General features: G+C 54.4%; 1 protein-coding gene across 2 annotated transcripts in view; it reads right to left on the bottom strand.

Annotated features, from left to right (window-relative positions):
- DNAI1 (dynein axonemal intermediate chain 1) overlaps positions 1-20440 on the bottom strand; it is a 158083-nt gene that overhangs the window by 115978 nt on the left and 21665 nt on the right. For both annotated transcript variants that reach the window (XM_075343901.1, XM_075343908.1), the window contains exons 2-12: positions 17741-17792; positions 15910-15978; positions 15565-15663; positions 14799-14879; positions 14551-14677; positions 7954-8018; positions 6231-6353; positions 6062-6121; positions 4718-4849; positions 4533-4617; positions 3385-3502 (exon numbers count right to left, since the gene is read on the bottom strand). In XM_075343901.1, coding sequence (XP_075200016.1) covers positions 3385-3502; positions 4533-4617; positions 4718-4849; positions 6062-6121; positions 6231-6353; positions 7954-8018; positions 14551-14677; positions 14799-14879; positions 15565-15663; positions 15910-15978; positions 17741-17761 — 980 coding nt within the window. In that variant the 5' untranslated portion in view covers positions 17762-17792. The remainder of the gene's footprint in view (positions 1-3384; positions 3503-4532; positions 4618-4717; positions 4850-6061; positions 6122-6230; positions 6354-7953; positions 8019-14550; positions 14678-14798; positions 14880-15564; positions 15664-15909; positions 15979-17740; positions 17793-20440) is intronic.

Genomic DNA, 20440 nt, shown 5'->3' with positions numbered 1-20440 from the left:
GGGATGGCCTGGGGGTCAGATTCCATTTAGGGGGATGGCCTGGGGGTCAGATTCCATTTAGGGGGATGGCCTGGGGGTCAGATTCCATTTAGGGGGATGGCCTGGGGGTCAGATTCCATTTAGGGGGATGGCCTGGGGGTCAGATTCCATTTAGGGGGATGGCCTGGGGGTCAGATTCCATTTAGGGGGATGGCCTGGGGGTCAGATTCCATTTAGGGGGATGGCCTGGGGGTCAGATTCCATTTAGGGGGATGGCCTGGGGGTCAGATTCCATTTAGGGGGATGGCCTGGGGGGTCAGATTCCATTTAGGGGGGTGGCCTGGGGGTCAGATTCCATTTAGGGGGATGGCCTGGGGGTCAGATTCCATTTAGGGGGATGGCCTGGGGGTCAGATTCCATTTAGGGGGATGGCCTGGGGGTCAGATTCCATTTAGGGGGATGGCCTGGGGGTCAGATTCCATTTAGGGGGATGGCCTGGGGGTCAGATTCCATTTAGGGGGATGGCCTGGGGGTCAGATTCCATTTAGGGGGATGGCCTGGGGGTCAGATTCCATTTAGGGGGATGGCCTGGGGGTCAGATTCCATTTAGGGGGATGGCCTGGGGGTCAGATTCCATTTAGGGGGATGGCCTGGGGGTCAGATTCCATTTAGGGGGATGGCCTGGGGGTCAGATTCCATTTAGGGGGATGGCCTGGGGGTCAGATTCCATTTAGGGGGATGGCCTGGGGGTCAGATTCCATTTAGGGGGATGGCCTGGGGGTCAGATTCCATTTAGGGGGATGGCCTGGGGGTCAGATTCCATTTAGGGGGATGGCCTGGGGGTCAGATTCCATTTAGGGGGATGGCCTGGGGGTCAGATTCCATTTAGGGGGATGGCCTGGGGGTCAGATTCCATTTAGGGGGATGGCCTGGGGGTCAGATTCCATTTAGGGGGATGGCCTGGGGGTCAGATTCCATTTAGGGGGATGGCCTGGGGGTCAGATTCCATTTAGGGGGATGGCCTGGGGGTCAGATTCCATTTAGGGGGATGGCCTGGGGGTCAGATTCCATTTAGGGGGATGGCCTGGGGGTCAGATTCCATTTAGGGGGCTGGTCTGGGGTCTGATATCACTTACAGGGGCTGGTCTGGGGGTCAGATTCATTTTAGAGGGCTGGTTTGGGGTCAGATTCATTTTAGGGGGCTGGTCTGGGTCAGATTCATTTTAGGGGGCTGGTCTGGGTCAGATTCATTTTAGGGGGCTGGTCTGGGGTCAGATTCATTTTAGGGGGCTGGCCTGGGGTCAGATTCATTTTAGGGGGCTGGTCTGGGGTCAGATCATTTTAGGGGGCTGGTCTGGGGTCAGATTCCATTTAGGGGGATGGCCTGGGGGTCAGATTCCATTTAGGGGGAAGGCCTGGGGGTCAGATTCCATTTAGGGGGCTGGTCTGGGGTCAGATTCATTTTAGGGGGCTGGTCTGGGGTCTGATATCACTTACAGGGGCTGGTCTGGGGGTCAGATTCATTTTAGAGGGCTGGTTTGGGGTCAGATTCATTTTAGGGGGCTGGTCTGGGTCAGATTCATTTTAGGGGGCTGGTCTGGGTCAGATTCATTTTAGGGGGCTGGTCTGGGGTCAGATTCATTTTAGGGGGCTGGTCTGGGGTCAGATTCATTTTAGGGGGCTGGCCTGGGGTCAGATTCATTTTAGGGGGCTGGTCTGGGGTCAGATTCATTTTACGGGGCTGGTCTGGGGTCAGATTCATTTTAGGGGGCTGGTCTGGGGTCAGATTCATTTTAGGGGGCTGGCCTGCGGTCAGATTCATTTTAGGGGGCTGGCCTGCGGTCAGATTCATTTTAGGGGGCTGGCCTGCGGTCAGATTCATTTTAGGGGGCTGGCCTGCGGTCAGATTCATTTTAGGGGGCTGGTCTGGGGTCAGATCATTTTAGGGGGCTGGTCTGGGGTCAGATTCCATTTAGGGGGATGGCCTGGGGGTCAGATTCCATTTAGGGGGAAGGCCTGGGGGTCAGACTCCATTTAGGGGGAAGGCCTGGGGGTCAGACTCCATTTAGGGGGCTGGTCTGGGGTCAGATTCATTTTAGGGGGCTGGTCTGGGGTCTGATATCACTTACAGGGGCTGGTCTGGGGGTCAGATTCATTTTAGAGGGCTGGTCTGGGGTCAGATTAATTTTAGGGGGCTGGTCTGGGTCAGATTCATTTTAGGGGGCTGGTCTGGGGTCAGATTCATTTTAGGGGGCTGGCCTGGGTCAGATTCATTTTAGGGGGCTGGTCTGGGTCAGATTCATTTTAGGGGGCTGGTCTGGGTCAGATTCATTTTAGGGGGCTGGTCTGGGGTCAGATTCATTTTAGGGGGCTGGCCTGGGGTCAGATTCATTTTAGGGGGCTGGTCTGGGGTCAGATCATTTTAGGGGGCTGGTCTGGGGTCAGATTCATTTTAGCGGGCTGGTCTGGGGTCAGATTCATTTTAGGGGGCTGGCCTGGGGTCAGATTCATTTTAGGGGGCTGGTCTGGGGTCAGATTCATTTTAGGGGGCTGGCCTGGGGTCAGATTCATTTTAGGGGGCTGGCCTGCGGTCAGATTCATTTTAGGGGGCTGGCCTGGGGTCAGATTCATTTTAGGGGGCTGGCCTGGGGTCAGATTCATTTTAGGGGGCTGGCCTGGGGTCAGATTCATTTTAGGGGGCTGGCCTGGGGTCAGATTCATTTTAGGGGGCTGGTCTGGGGTCAGATTCATTTTAGGGGGCTGGTCTGGGGTCAGATTCATTTTAGGGGGCTGGCCTGGGGTCAGATTCATTTTAGGGGGCTGGCCTGGGGTCAGATTCATTTTAGGGGGCTGGTCTGGGGTCAGATTCATTTTAGGGGGCTGGTCTGGGGTCAGATTCATTTTAGGGGGCTGGCCTGGTGTCAGATTCATTTTGGGGGTTTCACCTGGGGATCTGCGTACACTCGGTTGTAGGAGTTTCTGTGCCATTCCATCGGTGCCATTATGCGGTGCAGCAAGCCCTGGGGGTAAGCGCTGCACAGGCACGACACCGGGAACGCTGAGGATCCGCAGGGCACCATCCCAGCTGCTGCAGAACTTCTTGTAAAGCCAAGATCATATCTATGAATCAGTGATGCAGAAGAAACTTTCACTTCTGTAAAAAGAAGAGGTTCTGCAGCAGTGCGAGTGAGATTATAGAGACACTGCAGCATTTCCTGCAATATTCCCCAAAATCTCAGAGCGGTGCCTGTGCGCCCACTGCCCAAACCGCGCAGAACACACACGGGTGGGTCCATCCTGAATTCCCGCTGTTACAGCCCCCCCCCCCCCCCCGGCATTAATCAGCCCGATGGCCACACACCGCTACATGGGAGGAGCTGTGCCCCCCGCTCTGCACACACTCACCAGCAGAGGGCAGTCACCGCCAGGCGTTTGGCCTTCTCGTACTGGAACCTCCACAGCGGCAGCAGCGTCCCCTCCTGCTCCCGAAACTCGTCCGCCACATCCTCAAAGTACTTAAAGTCTGGAAATGAGAGGGCAGAAAAGTCACCGAGGGGCACGGCCGAGGGGAGCGGGGCACGCAAAGGATGGGGGCACGCAAAGGATGGGGGCGCGCAAAGGATGGGGGCGCGCAAAGGATGGGGGCGCGCAAAGGATGGGGGCGCGCAAAGGATGGGGGGCACGCAAAGGATGGGGGGCACGCAAAGGATGGGGGGCACGCAAAGGATGGGGGGCACGCAAAGGATGGGGGGCACGCAAAAAAATAGCACACCAGACCACCAGAAACCTCCTCCTCCTGAGATCTGGCGGGAGAGCATTGTGGGCATCCTGTGTAGAGGCCATTGTACAGGAGGAGGAGGTGAGCTGTGACATCCATAAAGGAAAGTGTTGTGGGTATCCTGTGCGGATGTCATTGTACAGGAGGAGGTGAGCGGTGACATCTCCTGTAGGAGAGTGTTGTGGGTACCCTGCGCAGAGGTCATTGTACGGGAGGAGAAGGTGTGCTGTGACATCCATATAAGAAAGTCTTGTGTGTATCCTGTGCGGAGGTTATTAAAAAGTCTTAAAAAATTAAGTTTAAGAAAGTGTAGCAGTTGAGAAGCAGAGGAGCAGAGGAGCAGAGACTTCTGCAGCACCACAGAGGACACATACATTCCTCAGCCATCCGTGGACCACGCAGCTCAGGTGACTAGTCCAAGAGGCCGGTCCCCGACGGCTTTGCCCTGCCCACACCCCTGAGTGACAGATCTCACACGTGGGGAGAGATCTGGGGAGAAGACTGTCCCCCGAGCAGTGTGGCCCCCCCGAGCAGTGTGGCCCCCCCTCCTGGGCAGTGTGTAACCCCCCCCCGAGCAGTGTGTACCCCCCTACCCGAGCAGTGTGTACCCCCCTACCCGAGCAGTGTGTACCCCCGCCCGAGCAGTGCGGCCCCCCCAGGCAGTGTGTAACCCCCCCCCCCCCCCGAGCAGTGTGTAACCCCCCCCCAGCCCCCTCGAGCAGTGCGGCCCCCCGCCAGTGTGCAGTCTCCGTGCAGTACAGCTCGCGCTTCTTACCTTGCGTGACGTCATCGTAGGTGTTCTGGTTCACCATCCGCTCCATGATTTTGCTGGATTTCTCCACCTTGGTGATGTCATCGCTCTGCACCAGTAAAGACATGGAGACAATTCGGTTGTACGGGGGTCACAGGACTCGGGGAGGAGGACCCTTATCCTGTTACGGGGGTCCATGAGGGTCTCACCTGTGACTCGGAGGTGGGCACCTTCCGCCTGGACTGGAGCTCGTCCTCCTTCTTGGAGGCGGGGGCCTTCTGCTTCTCCTTCAGCTTCTCCTGTTTCTGCAGCTCCGCAATGTACGCGTCATAGATCTCCCACTGAAAGATGGAGGAGCGGCGATGACTTTTGCCCCGCGCACACACCGCCCATACCATCCCGCGATGAAGCCAGCACACTGTCCGCGCACACAGTCAGTACCATCCCGTGGTGCAGCCAGCACACTGTCCGCGCACACAGTCAGTACCATCCCGCGGGGCAGCCAGCACACTGTCCACGCACACCGTCAGTACCTTCCCGCGGGGCAGCCAGCACACTGTCCGCGCACACAGTCAGTACCATCCCGCGGGGCAGCCAGCACACTGTCCATACACACTGTCAGTACCATCCCGCGGGGCAGCCAGCACACTGTCCCCGCACACAGTCAGTACCATCCCGCGGTGCAGCCAGCACACTGTCCGCGCACACAGTCAGTACCATCCCGCGGTGCAGCCAGCACACTGTCCGCGCACACAGTCAGTACCATCCTGCGGTGCAGCCAGCACACTGTCCGCGCACACAGTCAGTACCATCCTGCGGTGCAGCCAGCACACTGTCCGCACACACACACCCGCCAGTACCTGATTAGCGGTGCAGCCAGCACACTGTCCGCGCACACAGTCAGTACCATCCCGCGGGGCACCCAGCACACTGTCCACACACACAGTCAGTACCATCCCGGGGCAGCCAGCACACTGTCCCCGCACACAGTCAGTACCATCCCGCGGGACAGCCAGCACACTGTCCACACTCACAGTCAGTACCATCCCGGGGGCAGCCAGCACACTGTCCCCGCACACCGTCAGTACCATCCCGCAGTGCAGCCAGCACACTGTCCACACACACAGTCAGTACCATCCTGCGGGGCAGCCAGCACACTGTCCGCGCACACAGTCAGTACTATCCCGCGGTGCAGCCAGCACACTGTCCGCGCACACAGTCAGTACTATCCCGCGGTGCAGCCAGCACACTGTCCACACACACCGTCAGTACCTTCCCGCGGGGCAGCCAGCACACTGTCCACACACACAGTCCGTACCATCCCACGGTGCAGCCAACACACTGTCCGCGCACACAGTCAGTACTATCCCATGGTGCAGCCAGCACACTGTCCACAAACACTGTCAGTACCATCCCGCGGGGCAGCCAGCACACTGTCCACACACACACACACACACACACACACACACAGTCAGTACCATCCTGCGGGGCAGCCAGCACACTGTCCGCACGCACACACACACACACACACACACACACACACCTGCCAGTACCTGATTAGCGGTGCCGGAGAACGTGGCCCGTGGCGGAGGTTCGGTCTGTGACGCTCTTTCCTGGAACAGAGCGCAATGATGCTGCGGGTGCCTAGATACCTGTAGTTACCGCGCAGTGCTGTGCAGTGCTGCGCTCCCCACCCCCATCACACCTATAGCGTCACCTTACCCGCTGGGGGTTGTTGTATGTCTGGGACGCGCGCTCACTGAAGTTGAACTGGTTGGTTAATTTTCGCTCTTTTCTGCTTCTGGTGAGAAGTTCCTCGCCCTCAGCCCCATCATCAGCAGCGCTCTGAGGACGAGGTGACATGTATAAGGGAAATGAGGAGGTTGTGCAGCAGCTGAGGTGCATTATGAGGTTGTGCAGCAGCTGAGGTGCATTGTGAGGTTGTGCAGCAGCTGAGGTGCATTATGAGGTTGTGCAGCAGCTGAGGTGCATTGTGAGGTTGTGCAGCAGCTGAGGCGCATTGTGAGGTTGTGCAGCAGCTGAGGCGCATTATGAGGTTGTGCAGCAGCTGAGGTGCATTCTGAGGTTGTGCAGCAGCTGAGGTGCATTGTGAGGTTGTGCAGCAGCTGAGGTGTATTATGAGGTTGTGCAGCAGCTGAGGTGCATTATGAGGTTGTGCAGCAGCTGAGGTGCATTGTGAGGTTGTGCAGCAGCTGAGGTGCATTGTGAGGTTGTGCAGCAGCTGAGGTGCATTATGAGGTTGTGCAGCAGCTGAGGTGCATTGTGAGGATGTGCAGCAGCTGAGGTGCATTGTGAGGTTGTTCAGCAGCTGAGGTGCATTGTGAGGTTGTGCAGCAGCTGAGGTGCATTGTGAGGATGTGCAGCAGCTGAGGTGCATTATGAGGTTGTGCAGCAGCTGAGGTGTATTATGAGGTTGTGCAGCAGCTGAGGTGCATTATGAGGTTGTGCAGCAGCTGAGGTGCATTGTGAGGTTGTGCAGCAGCTGAGGTGCATTGTGAGGTTGTGCAGCAGCTGAGGTGCATTGTGAGGTTGTGCAGCAGCTGAGGTGCATTATGAGGTTGTGCAGCAGCTGAGGTGTATTATGAGGTTGTGCAGCAGCTGAGGTGCATTATGAGGTTGTGCAGCAGCTGAGGTGCATTATGAGGTTGTGCAGCAGCTGAGGTGCATTATGAAGTTGTGCAGCAGCTGAGGTGTATTATGAGGTTCTGCAGCAGCTGAGGTGCATTATGAGGTTGTGCAGCAGCTGAGGTGCATTGTGAGGTTGTGCAGCAGCTGAGGTGCATTGTGAGGTTGTGCACCAGCTGAGGTGCATTGTGAGGTTGTGCACCAGCTGAGGTGCATTGTGAGGTTGTGCAGCAGCTGAGGTGCATTGTGAGGTTGTGCAGCAGCTGAGGTGCATTGTGAGGTTGTGCAGCAGCTGAGGTGCATTATGAGGTTGTGCAGCAGCTGAGGTGCATTGTGAGGTTGTGCAGCAGCTGAGGTGCATTATGAGGTTGTGCAGCAGCTGAGGTGTATTATGAGGTTGTGCAGCAGCTGAGGTGCATTATGAGGTTGTGCAGCAGCTGAGGTGTATTATGAGGTTCTGCAGCAGCTGAGGTGCATTATGAGGTTGTGCAGCAGCTGAGGTGCATTATGAGGTTCTGCAGCAGCTGAGGTGCATTATGAGGTTGTGCAGCAGCTGAGGTGCATTGTGAGGTTGTGCAGCAGCTGAGGTGCATTGTGAGGTTGTGCAGCAGCTGAGGTGCATTATGTGGTTGTGCAGCAGCTGAGGTGTATTATGAGGTTGTGCAGCAGCTGAGGTGCATTATGAGGTTGTGCAGCAGCTGAGGTGCATTATGAGGTTGTGCAGCAGCTGTATTGGGGCAGTGGGGGTCATCCCTTTGGGGGTGCATATAACCTGATAGATCTATCTATTATACAGTACCGCAGGCTCGGCTCGCCCGTCCGCTTCTCTGTCTCCGGCCTCAGGGGCGTCACTTGGCACAGACTCTGTGGAGGGCAGAAGTGCAGGATGAGTATATACATATATACATGGGGACTGCCTAGGAACAGTATCCTGTGGATGACAGCCAGGGAGGTGACAGCTGGCATCGTCATGGGCGGGCAGTCAGCACACTGCCCCCTCACCCCTCCAGGATGGGCACCGCGGGAACACACTTACCGTCTATGCCGCCTGTCATGAAAATATAATAAGCAGATATGTTTTCAGGGTCTCTGGATCAGGGGTGATTCCCGCCCCCCCCCCCTTCCTTCAGAGCCCTGCCAAATTAACAGCCAGGAAACGATTTCCTTGTCAGGAGATGTAACACTGCCTTTCAATTAACTCCAACACCCCTCCCCAGCTCTTCAAAGACCCCCTGCGTAGCCAGAGACACCCCGACTACAATCTGTATACACAGGGGCAGAGTACATGTTTCCTGCAGGAATATAGCTTTGCTGATCAAAGGGCTGGGGCAGCCGTATTGTCTCCGTTGGGGAAGTATTAATATTGCGAGGTACATATGTCCCCCAGATATGGCGGGCATACCGCTGATCTCAAAATTCCATAACGCACATCTCACGTTTCCGCTTAATCGTAGGACATACGGAAGAGCCACAAATTAATATCTGCCCCCCAGAACATACCAGATCCCCCTTGTGTGGTATCCACCTTCTGCTAAAATCATAATATAAAAAATGAAGGTAATATCGTCCGCGTGGGATGCTCCCACCTGGAGATATGAGGACCATGAGGATTCCATAATGTTGGAAGAGGGGAAAACCCCCTCCCTTACCTGATGTCAGCAGAGGTGAGGGCTGCGGGTCGGACAGAGGTTAATAAAAGCCAGTGTCTTAGTACACACTGGGTCAATGCCAGAGGATATACATTCTGTGTATAGGATTGTCCATTTACAAGGGGCTGCCTCTCCCCCTATATCTGAGCCATAGTCTGTAACCAGGTGTAGTAATCTTTCATTTTTTCCTTTTATTCTTATGTAATTGTATAGTGTATTTGTATTGTTCCCTTTTGTAAATTCGTGTATATTCTTGTAAACACTGCCTATTTTCAGATTACATATATAAAATTTAATAGTTTCTTTCCTCATGCTCTATTTTTATGAATCCAAAACCCAAAAGGGCCTTATGCTATCTGTAATGGGTGTCCGAACTTCCTGCACTAAGTTTCGGTGGTGGCAGCGGAATTATTGTTGTGTAGGATTATTGGGGTGCTATCAGTAAGGGTCCCGAGGTATATATATATTCCATTAGCGGGAATCGGTGATATATACATTTACCCTTGCTGTGAGACCTCCAATATTTGGCATTATTAGCTCAGCAGCCTCATTTACTTATTGTCCGGCAGTTCCGAAATTGACCTGACACTAAGGGGGCGCTAGAGAGTAGTCGTGTTCTTCTTCTCCATTTCACTAAAAAACTTTTGAGGATCGAACTCCGTGTTTAAATATACTGTACATGTAGCAGTTACCCCCTCCCTTCTCTTGTTTTTCTATCCTATCTTTTATTTGGCAATTATGGCTGCATTGACCGAAGCCTGGTACAGCCAGCTGACGAAGAAGACTGATCTGTACGACCATACAGATTGAGGTCAATGGCAAAAACAAGCCGGACCTCATTAAAGAACTGTTACAATGGGACGCAAAGCAAGTCCGTTCCCCCAGTGCTGATGACGGGGAGACAAGCCAAGCCCTGGATGATACTGCGGCCAGGGCCTCTTCTGCAACTGCAAGCCAGAGCAGTGATCGGGGCAACATGGACTCCTACCTGCAGTCAGCTCTACAGCAACTCGCTGCTGATGACGGAGGGGGGGGGGGGGGGGCAGAGGAGTCTCATTCAGCAATTTCAGGAGAGAGTCGAGCGAGAGGCCGAGAGAGTCGAGCGAGAGGCCGAGAGAGTCGAGCGAGAGGCCGAGAGAGTCGAGCGAGAGGCCGAGAGAGTCGAGCGAGAGGCCGAGAGAGTCGAGCGAGAGGCCGAGAGAGTCGAGCGAGAGGCCGAGAGAGTCGAGCGAGAGGCCGAGAGAGTCGAGCGAGAGGCCGAGAGAGTCGAGCGAGAGGCCGAGAGAGTCGAGCGAGAGGCCGAGAGAGTCGAGCGAGAGGCCGAGAGAGTCGAGCGAGAGGCCGAGAGAGTCGAGCGAGAGGCCGAGAGAGTCGAGCGAGAGGCCGAGAGAGCAGAGAGAGAGGCCGAGAGAGCAGAGAGAGAGGCCGAGAGAGCAGAGAGAGAGGCCGAGAGAGAGGCCGAGAGAGCAGAGAGAGAGGCCGAGAGAGCAGAGCGAGAGGCCGAGAGAGCAGAGCGAGAGGCCGAGAGAGCAGAGCGAGAGGCCGAGAGAGCAGAGCGAGAGGCCGAGAGAGCAGAGCGAGAGGCCGAGAGAGAGTCGAGCGAGAGGCCGAGAGAGCAGAGCGAGAGGCCGAGACAGACGAGCGAGAGGCCGAGAGAGCCGAGCGAGAGGCCGAGAGAGCCGAGCGAGAGGCCGAGAGAGCCGAGCGAGAGGCCGAGAGAGCCGAGCGAGAGGCCGAGAGAGCTGAGCGCCAGGCCCAGAGAGACCATGAGTTGAAGGTCCTCCAAGCCCGGCAGCAGACATCTTCCTCACTGAACGGTGAGTCCAATAATGCCAACAGTTTTAAGCCCCGACCGACCGATCCTGTGATCCACAGGACCGATCCTGTGATGGAAAAGGACGCGGACTTGGACACCTTTCTGAGGGGATATGAAAAGACTTGCTTGCAGTACCAGTTGCCCCCAGCACAATGGGCACGATACTTAACCCCAGGTCTGCGAGGCAAGGCCCTGGACGCGTTTACCAGTCTCCCTCAAGGGCAGAGTGGAGACTATGAGGCCATAAAGCAGGCCCTAATACGGAAGTATCAGCTGATTCCAGAGATGTACTGCAAAAAGTTCCGGACCCTCCAGCGTGGACCACACGACAGCAACAGAGACGTTGTGGATGGGCTCCGGACCAACTTTAACCAATGGTCCCAAGGACTGTCCGCCACCACTGGTGAGCAGATAACATACCTGATGGTAAAGGACCAATTCCTACCCCTGTGTCCTGTGGACGTGCGACAGTTCGTGATGGACCGGGAACCAAATACAGCATACAGATTGCTGACACCTATGAGGCCAACCGTGCATCGGGGGTGCGGAAGCCGTCCACCGCCAGCTGGAAAGGGGGTAAGATGACAACTACGACCACCCCTGCCCCTACCAGCCGACCTCCCGTAGGTCCTGTGTCATCCACCAGTGCCCGGCCCACCTCTGACACTCGCAGGTGTATTTCCTGCAACCAGCCTGGACACCTGAGCTCTGCTTGTCCAGAGAGGCAGAAGAGGAGCTCCACACCGGAGGCCCGAGGGCCTAGTGCCAATGTCCTGTTCGTGGTTGAGACGGGTGGTCGAGCCCGTGAGAACAGGCAGCCCGTTACCGTGGGCGACACCATCACGGAGGGGCTGGAGGACATTGGTGCAGAACGAACTCTCATCCGCCCGGAATTCGTGTTGCCTAGTGAACGTATCCCGGGGAAGACCCTGACTGTCACTGGGGTTGGGGGTGTTCGCCAATCTCTCCCAATGGCCCGTGTTTTCCTCGACTGAGGTGCTGGGAGGGGGATGGAAAGATGTGGGGGGTGTCCAGAGACGTTCCAGCAAATGTGTTATTGGGGACTGATTTGGGGCGGTTGGTGGCACAATACGTCCCTGACAACCTTCCCCAATCTGATAAGTCATGTGATACAAATGTTGTTAATAAGTCATGTGATGCACGCGTCTATGATAAGTCATGTGACCCGAATATTGATGAACAGAAGGTGATTATTAATGTTGTGCATGAAAATAAAGTGGATGATTGTGCGGGGAACCTCAACCATGTCGCGCTGCGAGGTGACGCTGCTGAGGATTTCACCAAGGTAGTGAGTGTCCATGCTAAGGTAGATGGAGGCAGGCATGGGGGCCATGAGGAAGGTGGTCACATACAGCTTGTCAGTGTCACGACGGACTGTGACATGGCCGGTGGTAGCTGCCCCATGGTCAGCACTGATTCTGCGGTACTATATGATGAGAGGGAAATGTTTTCCCCGGCTGGACAGGGTGATGGGACAGTCGTACCCATGACTTGCCCGGACGATGGGAAAGTTGTGTTCGCTGCCTGTCAGGGTGATGGAAAAGCCGACCCCATAACCTGTCATGGTAGTGCGAAAGTGCCTCTCACAGCCGGTCAGGATGATGGCAAAGCTGTGCCCCTCGCCTGTATGGAGGAGGAGAGGATGGTGCTCACTGCCTGTCAGGCGGAGGGGCAGACAACCCCCATAACCTGCCAGGGAGATAGGAAAGATATGCTCCCTACTTGTCAACGTGAGGGGGAAGCAGAACCCATAACATGCCAACGTACTGAGGAGGGTTTTTCCCCAGCTGGCCAAGACGATGGGAAAGTTGTACCCATCGCCTGTCTGGATGATGGGAAAGTTGGATCCACTGTCTGTCAGAGGGATGGGACAGACGTACCCACCCCCTGTCTGCATGGCGGGAAAGAATCTCCCACCACCTGTCAAGATGAGGGACTCGCGTTGCCCACAGCTTGGCAGGGTGATCAGAAAGCTATATCCCAAACCTGTCAGGGTGACAGGAAAGTGTGGTCCCCAGCCAGTCAGGATGATGGGAAGGTGTCTTTATCCCCCGGGAATACAGCCTATGTAGCTGCTGTCACCCGCCGACTGAGTATTCACAATGCAGGCAATGCACCGCCTTCTTGGTCTTCACCCTGCAACGGGCTAAAGGAACCAATCGCTGACTCAGGACAGGTCCAAGAGGGCTCCTGTAGAGTTGGGGACTTAACACCACTTCTGGCTACCCTTAGCCAGAGGGTGCGGACTGCCCTGCCAGCAGAGGCCGATCATGAGCTATCGAGTGACCCCACAGAGACTCCTGTCTCCGAGACCAAAACTGAATGTGTACCGTGGGATCCGGGAAGGTTGGGCCTGGACCTCAGTGCTGTACTCAGCCAGGGCAACTCGCGGAGCCCAGAGCACACCCTGTTGGGCCCAAGCAGAGCACGAGACTGTGGAGCTGCGCTTGGAGGAGTACTGAGAGGTCCTGCCTCCATAGCGCAGTCAAGAAGGGGGAGGTGTCAGGAAAATATAATAAGCAGATATGTTTTCAGGGTCTCTGGATCAGGGGCGATTCCCGCCCACCCCCCTCCCCCCTCCAGAGCCCTGCCAAATTAACAGCCAGGAAACATTTTCCTGGCTAGGGGTATTTAACAGGTACCTTTCAATTAACTACAACACCTCTCCCTAGTTCTTCAAAGACCCCCTGCGTAGCCAGAGACGCCCCGACTACAATCTGTATACCCAGGGGCGGAGTACAAGTTTCGTGCAGGAATATAGCTTTGCTGATCAAAAGGCTAGGGCAGCCGTATTGTCTCCGTTGGGGAAGTATTAATATTGCGAGATACATAAGTCCCCCAGATATGGCGGGCATACGGCTGATCTCAAAATTCCATAACGCACATCTCACATATTTCAGCTTAATCGTAGGACATACGGAAGAGCCACAAATTAATATCTGCCCCCCAGAACATAACAGATCCCCCTTGTGTGGTATCCACCTTCTGCTAAAATCATAATATAAAAAAATGAAGGCAATATCGTCCGCATGGGATGCTCCCACACGGAGACGTGAGGACCATGAGGATTCCATAATGTTGGAAGAGGGGAAAACCCCCTCCCTTACATGATGTCAGCAGAAGTGGGGGCTGCGGATGGGACAGAGGTTAATAAAAGCCAGTGTCTTAGTACACACTGTATATCCTCTGGCATTGACCCATTCTGTGTACAGGATTGTCCATTTCCAAGGGGCTGCCTCTCCCCCTATATCAGAGCCATAATCTGTGACCAGGTGTAGTAATCTTTCATTTTTTTTCTTTTTTCTTTTATGTAACTGTCTATACCGTATTTGCATTGTTCCCTTTTGTAAATTCTTGTATATTTTTGTAAACACTGCCTATTTTCGGATTAAATATATAAAATTTAATAGTTTCTTTCCTCACTCTATATTTGACCCCGAACCCGAAGCCTTATGCTATCTGAAACGGGTCCCCAGCTATCCCTAAAGCTGGGTGGTGGCAGCGGAATTATTGTTGTGTAGGATTATTGGGGTGCTATCATTAAGGGTACCGAGGTATATATATATTCCATTAGCGGGAATCGGTGTTATATACATTTACCCTTGCTGTGAGACCTCCAATATTTGGCATTATTAGCTCAGCAGCCTCATTTACTTATTGTCCGGCAGTTCCGAAATTGACCTGACACCCTTACGGGCGCTAGAGAGTAGTCGTGTTCTTGACAAATCCATGAACAGCTGCAGGATATCCGAGTGACCCCCCGGCTGTTCATGACACCGCCCATCCTCGCCGGCTGCCCCCTCACTCCTCCAGGATGGCACCGGGGGCACACAGTTACCGTCAATGCCACCCATCTTCGCCCGCTGCCCCCCTCACTCCTCCAGGATGGGCACCGCGAGCACACACTTACCGTCTATGCCGCCCATCCTCGCCCGCTGCCTCCGCGCCTCGTCCGAGTCCTTATGTAACATGTTCCCGTCCAGGGAGAAGTGCACGGCCAGCTGGTCCACGATGCTGATGGGCTTGTAGGCCCGCTCCTGCACACAACGGAGGGGCAACGTCCTACAGATGCTGTACACGGGGCGGGCACCGGACTACTCGAGTGCCGGATTATCAGACGCTCCGGATCACCGCAGACATGGCGGCTCCTGTACTCACCTTGAAGCTGTATCTGACGATGTTCTGCGGAGCGTGCGGGTTATTGGCAGTCAGGATACGGGTGAACTCCTCCTTCAGCTCCTGTATACACAGAGATATAGAGCGGGGGTGAGAGCGGGCGAAAGCTGGGCACAGGCGTCCTGCCGAGACCACCGAATAATGCACACCGCCATCTGTTGATGAGCGGCCACCGGGGAGCAGAGGGCAGACTGCTCTGCACTGACAGGAAGGCCAAATATACAGCGTACAGGGGGTGTATACACAGGGCACAGGGGGTGTATACACAGGGCACAGGGGGTGTATACACAGGGCACAGGGGGTGTATACACAGGGCACAGGGGGTGCGGTGTATACAGCGTACAGGTGGTCGGGGGTCTCTGACGACCGTGGGTCGGGGGTCCCTGACGACCGTGGGTCGGGGGTCCCTGCTCACTGTGGGTCGGGGGTCCCTGCTCACCGTGGGTCGGGGGTCCCTGCTCACCGTGGGTCGGGGGTCCCTGCTCACTGTGGGTCGGGGGTCCCTGCTCACTGTGGGTCGGGGGTCCCAGCTGACGATGGGTCGGGGGTCCCCACTGATGGAGAGCGTCTCCTGTCTCTGTACTGCCCGTGCTATTGAGGATAATAACACAATACTCCTAGTCCTGATCACCACTGAGCACCGTCTGCCGCCATCATGCGCTGATCCCTATGTGCAGCCTCCCCTCCGCAGTATGGCCGCCTATAGCGGCTCCTCCTGGTACATGCACATAGGTGAATCCACACTCACCGCCTCAGTTAGTTCCAGTTGGTCCGGTGGTTTCACCAGGGTCTTGGGCTGTGTCCATTCATCCGCTCCGTCCCCCATGTCTGTGGAGTCATCCTCATCCTGATATATGAAGGCATCATCAGTGGGGGAGGGGATTGGGGAAAAACGAGGGGTGCAGGTTATCAGTGATACTGCACAATAGTCCCAGTCACTTCAATACCAGCTACATCCCATGGAACGCCGCCAATCCCGGCAGAACGCCGCCATGTTATTACAATCCCTGTACAGACGGACTCAATATGGTGTAACGAGCAACTACGGGGTCTTTAGAGCTCCAGACCAAAGTTTACAGCCCCATGTCCTCACCCTCCTCCTGGTCATGGCCTTCATCGGCTTGGAGACATTTGGTTTCTGAGGCTGGACCGGAGCAATGCCCTGCGGAGGCAGAAAAAGAGTCATCAGTAAAATACTGGAGGTTAGGTGACACAGATGGGTGAGGGTCAGGAGCAGCGGAGGCAGAACAAGAGTCATCAGTGCAGTAATGAGGGGGAGAGCACAAATGGTGGATGGTCAAGAGCAGTGGATGCGAAACAAGATCCCTAGTAATGAGGGGAAAGACATTGACGGAGGAAGGACAGGAGCAGCGGAGGCCGATCAAGAGTTATCTCCTCTGACTAAGCCTTTCACACTGTTTGGGACATTAGAAACACTTATTGTCTGGAGAAGTCCTGTGTCTGCCAATAGAAAATTCCTCCTGAGACCACTCATGTGCAGGGTCTTCTTATCAATGGAGGGGCTCAATCATACTGTGTGGGGGCTTCTCCTCCATGGAGGGGGTCACTCACAATATGTGGGGGCTTCTCATCCATGGAGGGGGTCACTCACAATGTGTGGGGGCTTCTCATCCATGGAGGGGGTTACTCACAATGTGTGGAGGCTTCTCATCCATGGAGGGGTCAGTCACAATGTGTGGGGGCTTCTCATCCATGGAGGGGGTCACTCACAATATGTGGTGGCTTCTCATCCATGGAGGGGGTCATTCACAATGTGTGGGGGCTTCTCATCCATGGAGGGGGTAAGTCACAATGTGTGGGGGCTTCTCATCCATGGAACGGGTCACTCACAATATGTGGTGGCTTCTCATCCATGAAGGGGGTCACTCACAATGTGTGGGGGCTTCTCATCCATGAAGGGGGTCATTCACAATGTGTGGGGGCTTCTCATCCATGGAGGGGGTCACTCACAATGTGTGGGGGCTTCTCATCCATGGAGGGGGTCATTCACAATGTGTGGGGGCTTCTCATCCATGGAGGGGGTCACTCACAATGTGTGGGGGCTTCTCATCCATGGAAGGGGTAAGTCACAATGTGTGGGGGCTTCTCATCCACGGAGGGGCTCACTCACAATATGTGGGAGCTTCTCATCCATGGAGGGGCTCACTCACAATGTGTGGGGGCTTCTCATCCATGGAGGGGTCAGTCACAATGTGTGGGGGCTTCTCATCCATGGAGGGGGTAAGTCACAATGTGTGGGGGCTTCTCATCCATGGAGGGGCTCACTCACAATGTGTGGGGGCTTCTCATCCATGGAGGGGCTCACTCATACTGTGTGGAAGCTTCTCATCCATGGAGGGGTCTTCTCATACATGGAGGGGGTCACACACAATGTGTGGGGGCTTCTCATCCATGGAGGGGTCACTCACAGCGTGTGGAAGCTTCTCATCCATGGAGGGGGGGGCACTCAAAATTAGCGAGGGCTTTTCTCCATGGAGGGGCTCACTCACAATTGTACCTAAGATGACGGCCATGAATAAAGATTGGGATCTAAACCTCCTCCAAGAACAGTTTCTCCCAGAACAATGTGGTGAGGACAGTTTCTCCAGTAGGATGGAGATCGGGTCTCAAGGAAGAAGTGACAACTAAGTGACTCGGGGAACAATACATTGACATTTTGGGTCCATGGTCAGGAAACTCCCCGATCAGTACAGAAAAATCACTTTTGGCCGAAGATTTCATCCATTATAAGAAAGTGGGAAGGATGAATACTGTGAATGTGGAGGATATAGAAGTAGAGGATGGATCGGGGCCCAGTAGCGCCTGCAGTATACACCATGTATGCGGATATGGGTCACACTGACACCACACAGCACGTCTGGCTACGCCGGCGGTGGCGGTGACATCACTATACTGGTCCTTACCTGTTTCGCTCTGTGCGGCATGGTCCCGGCAATCTCTATACAGCTAACAAATCTGCAAAAAAATAATAAAACAAGAAGAAAAGATAATTCAAGCGTTTTTCCAGTTACTTACCAGAATGAAACATAATTTCTGAGATTTCAACCCCAAAACCAAAAAGAAAAAAAAAATAAATAAATAAAATATAATAATAATAATAATAATAATAATAATAATAATAATAATAATAATAATAATAATAATAATAATAATATAATATATAGAAAAAGCATGGCCCAATTTACCAGGAGCCCCATAAGGCCCTGCAGTGCCTCTACTTCTGCACATGGGGGGCATGGGGGGGCTGTATTGAGGGGGCTCAGGGTTGTCAAGGATATCATTTTCTGGTGCCTCTTAATAAAGTGGGTCATCTTACTCTGGGAGATATTATTACGACTGGTGCCAATCCCACCCCTTTAGGACTAGACCTTATTTTGTTTCATCTCCCCCTCTTCTATGGGACCATCAGATGGTCTGCTGCCATCTGGAGGCTGACACCAGTATCACATAGAATGGAAATTAGCTCCTCCCATCAGACTACACGTTGCCTGCTAGCACCCGGGCTCCTCGGTTCTTCTAGTGTCATTCGGAGGCAGGGTCGGTTTAAGAGCTGTTGTAGACACTAGGTGAGGCGTCAGCGTCTCTTACTCTTCCTTTTAGTGTCTTCTTCCATGCACCAGAGTGTAATCGTGCACTCCGTTTCACCCACATAGTGTGGGAGAGTACAGTCTGTATCTTCCAGTCTGTATCCTCTCACGTCGGTTTGGTCGGACCAGGGTACCTGATGCAGTCAGATGGTCAGGTACGGGGGTCGGAGGTCTGTACGAGAGCAGGTTCCTGCCCGCTCGCCCCACAGAGCAGAAGATACCCCTCCTGAAGACAGGCTGAGTATTACCATGATGTGTCCTTCCCCTAGTCCTCTCCTGCATTTCACTCACATTCGCTTCACCACTTCGGGGTTGGGGTCATACGCGTGGTTGCTGCGTGACCCTTGGTCTCTGGTGGGCAGCCGTGGTTTGGAGCGTCATGGTGGATACTGCTCTGGAAGGGTAGAAGAGTGGGTCGTGCAGCAGCCACGAATTTTCTTACCGCGGTTGTTTACTGAGCACTCACTCCCCTCCATGTTCAGTGGCCATGGTCATGCTTCCAGAGATGCGGTTTCCGGTCATCAGCCACCTGGTCACTCCGACCAATCAAGGCTGCTGCCTGGTCATGTGGTACCTATCAGAGCACAGCTTCTTGCCCCTTCCTCTTTTGGCGATGAAACCATATTTTCGGGACGAGCACCGGCCAGATGCTAGAAGTTAGGATTCTTCACCCCTGCATGTGCCACCTCTATGAGCAATCAGTTCACAGGTCTCCTCCATATCACAATGGTGACCCCTCGGTGGGCCATGGACTGTGTAGACTGTTCACATTTGGGAGCTGAGGCTGCGGGCTCCCCAGCGGTGTCCCTAAACTGCCCTTCTTTTAATCTTTCCCTGTCTCGCTTCCTCAGTCTTTCTGGATGTTGGCGTTACGAGAAGACCATGCACACCCTATGGCCCGGCCCACACTGGTCACTTATTATGCATGCACTGTGCATAGTAACAAGTAATCTACCGGACAGTCTATACCGTATTGTGCCGCCTGTACTTCTCCCTTGTAGATGTCTTCCCAGGTGACCTAAACGATTTCAGTGCAGAATGTGTCCCCTCCAGCCTGGGATCATGATCTAGCTCAAGATGTTGCAGGACTAACCAGGTGTCCAGGACTCTGGTTACGGTGGTGGAACATTTTCCGGTGAATTCGGCAGCCTCGAAAGCTCTGGCCACCTCTGCGATTGAGTCGTACACTCCAGTGACTTCTCACCCCTTATGGTAGATCCTGGCTGCGATCTAAGCACCCCCGAATTCCTTCCCCTTCCAGGTCTCCCTCTCTGGAATCGCACCCAGTAGCCTTTCCATCTTCACTGTGGATACATTCTCCGGAGCATTCAGACTCTACCTCCAGCGCGGAGTCAGGGTTGGACCCATATTAGGTGGAAAGGATGAGGGACATGGTGGAGTGTTTAATAACAGCAGTCAATTCTTCCCTAGGGGTCAGACGGGCGGACCCCCTTCCATCCAGCGAAAGAGGTCTCTTTAGGACGGGCAAGTATTTGGCTAAAGCTTTTCGCTGACCGTGAGGAATTTACAGAGAGCTTGGGAACACCCGGAGACATGTTTTCTGAAATGCAGTCGTATGGAAGTGTTGTATCCTCTCCCAATGGAGCTGGTGGCATCCTGGTCTACTCCACTGGTGGTTGACACTGCTGTATCCCGCCTATCTAGAATGACTACTCTTCCTCTTGGTGAGGCTGCAGCATTGAAGGACCCCACGGATAGAGACAGAGTCTGTGTCTGCCCTTTGTTCAGCCTTCGCCACCACTTGTTTTGGCTTGGACTAAGCACTTGCGACGACGCAGCTATCTGCCGCATACTGTGGCTTAAAAAGGTATAGAGGGCAGATTTAGCTGAAAAGGAAAATAAGTCCCTTACAGCGCCTTCTTTTCAGGGGTCCAGACTAGATAAAATTATCACTGAGAGACAGATTGAAAAGTACCCTTGTGCCTCAGGCTAGGCAAGATCGGCCACTTCGGGGGTGCGGAGTCTTGCGGCTTCGTCCCTTTTGACAATATCCAG

The sequence above is a fragment of the Anomaloglossus baeobatrachus genome, chromosome 1 (genome assembly GCF_048569485.1).
Source record: "Anomaloglossus baeobatrachus isolate aAnoBae1 chromosome 1, aAnoBae1.hap1, whole genome shotgun sequence".
Lineage (NCBI taxonomy): Eukaryota > Metazoa > Chordata > Amphibia > Anura > Aromobatidae > Anomaloglossus > Anomaloglossus baeobatrachus.
This window is presented reverse-complemented; position numbering and strand designations above follow the sequence as displayed.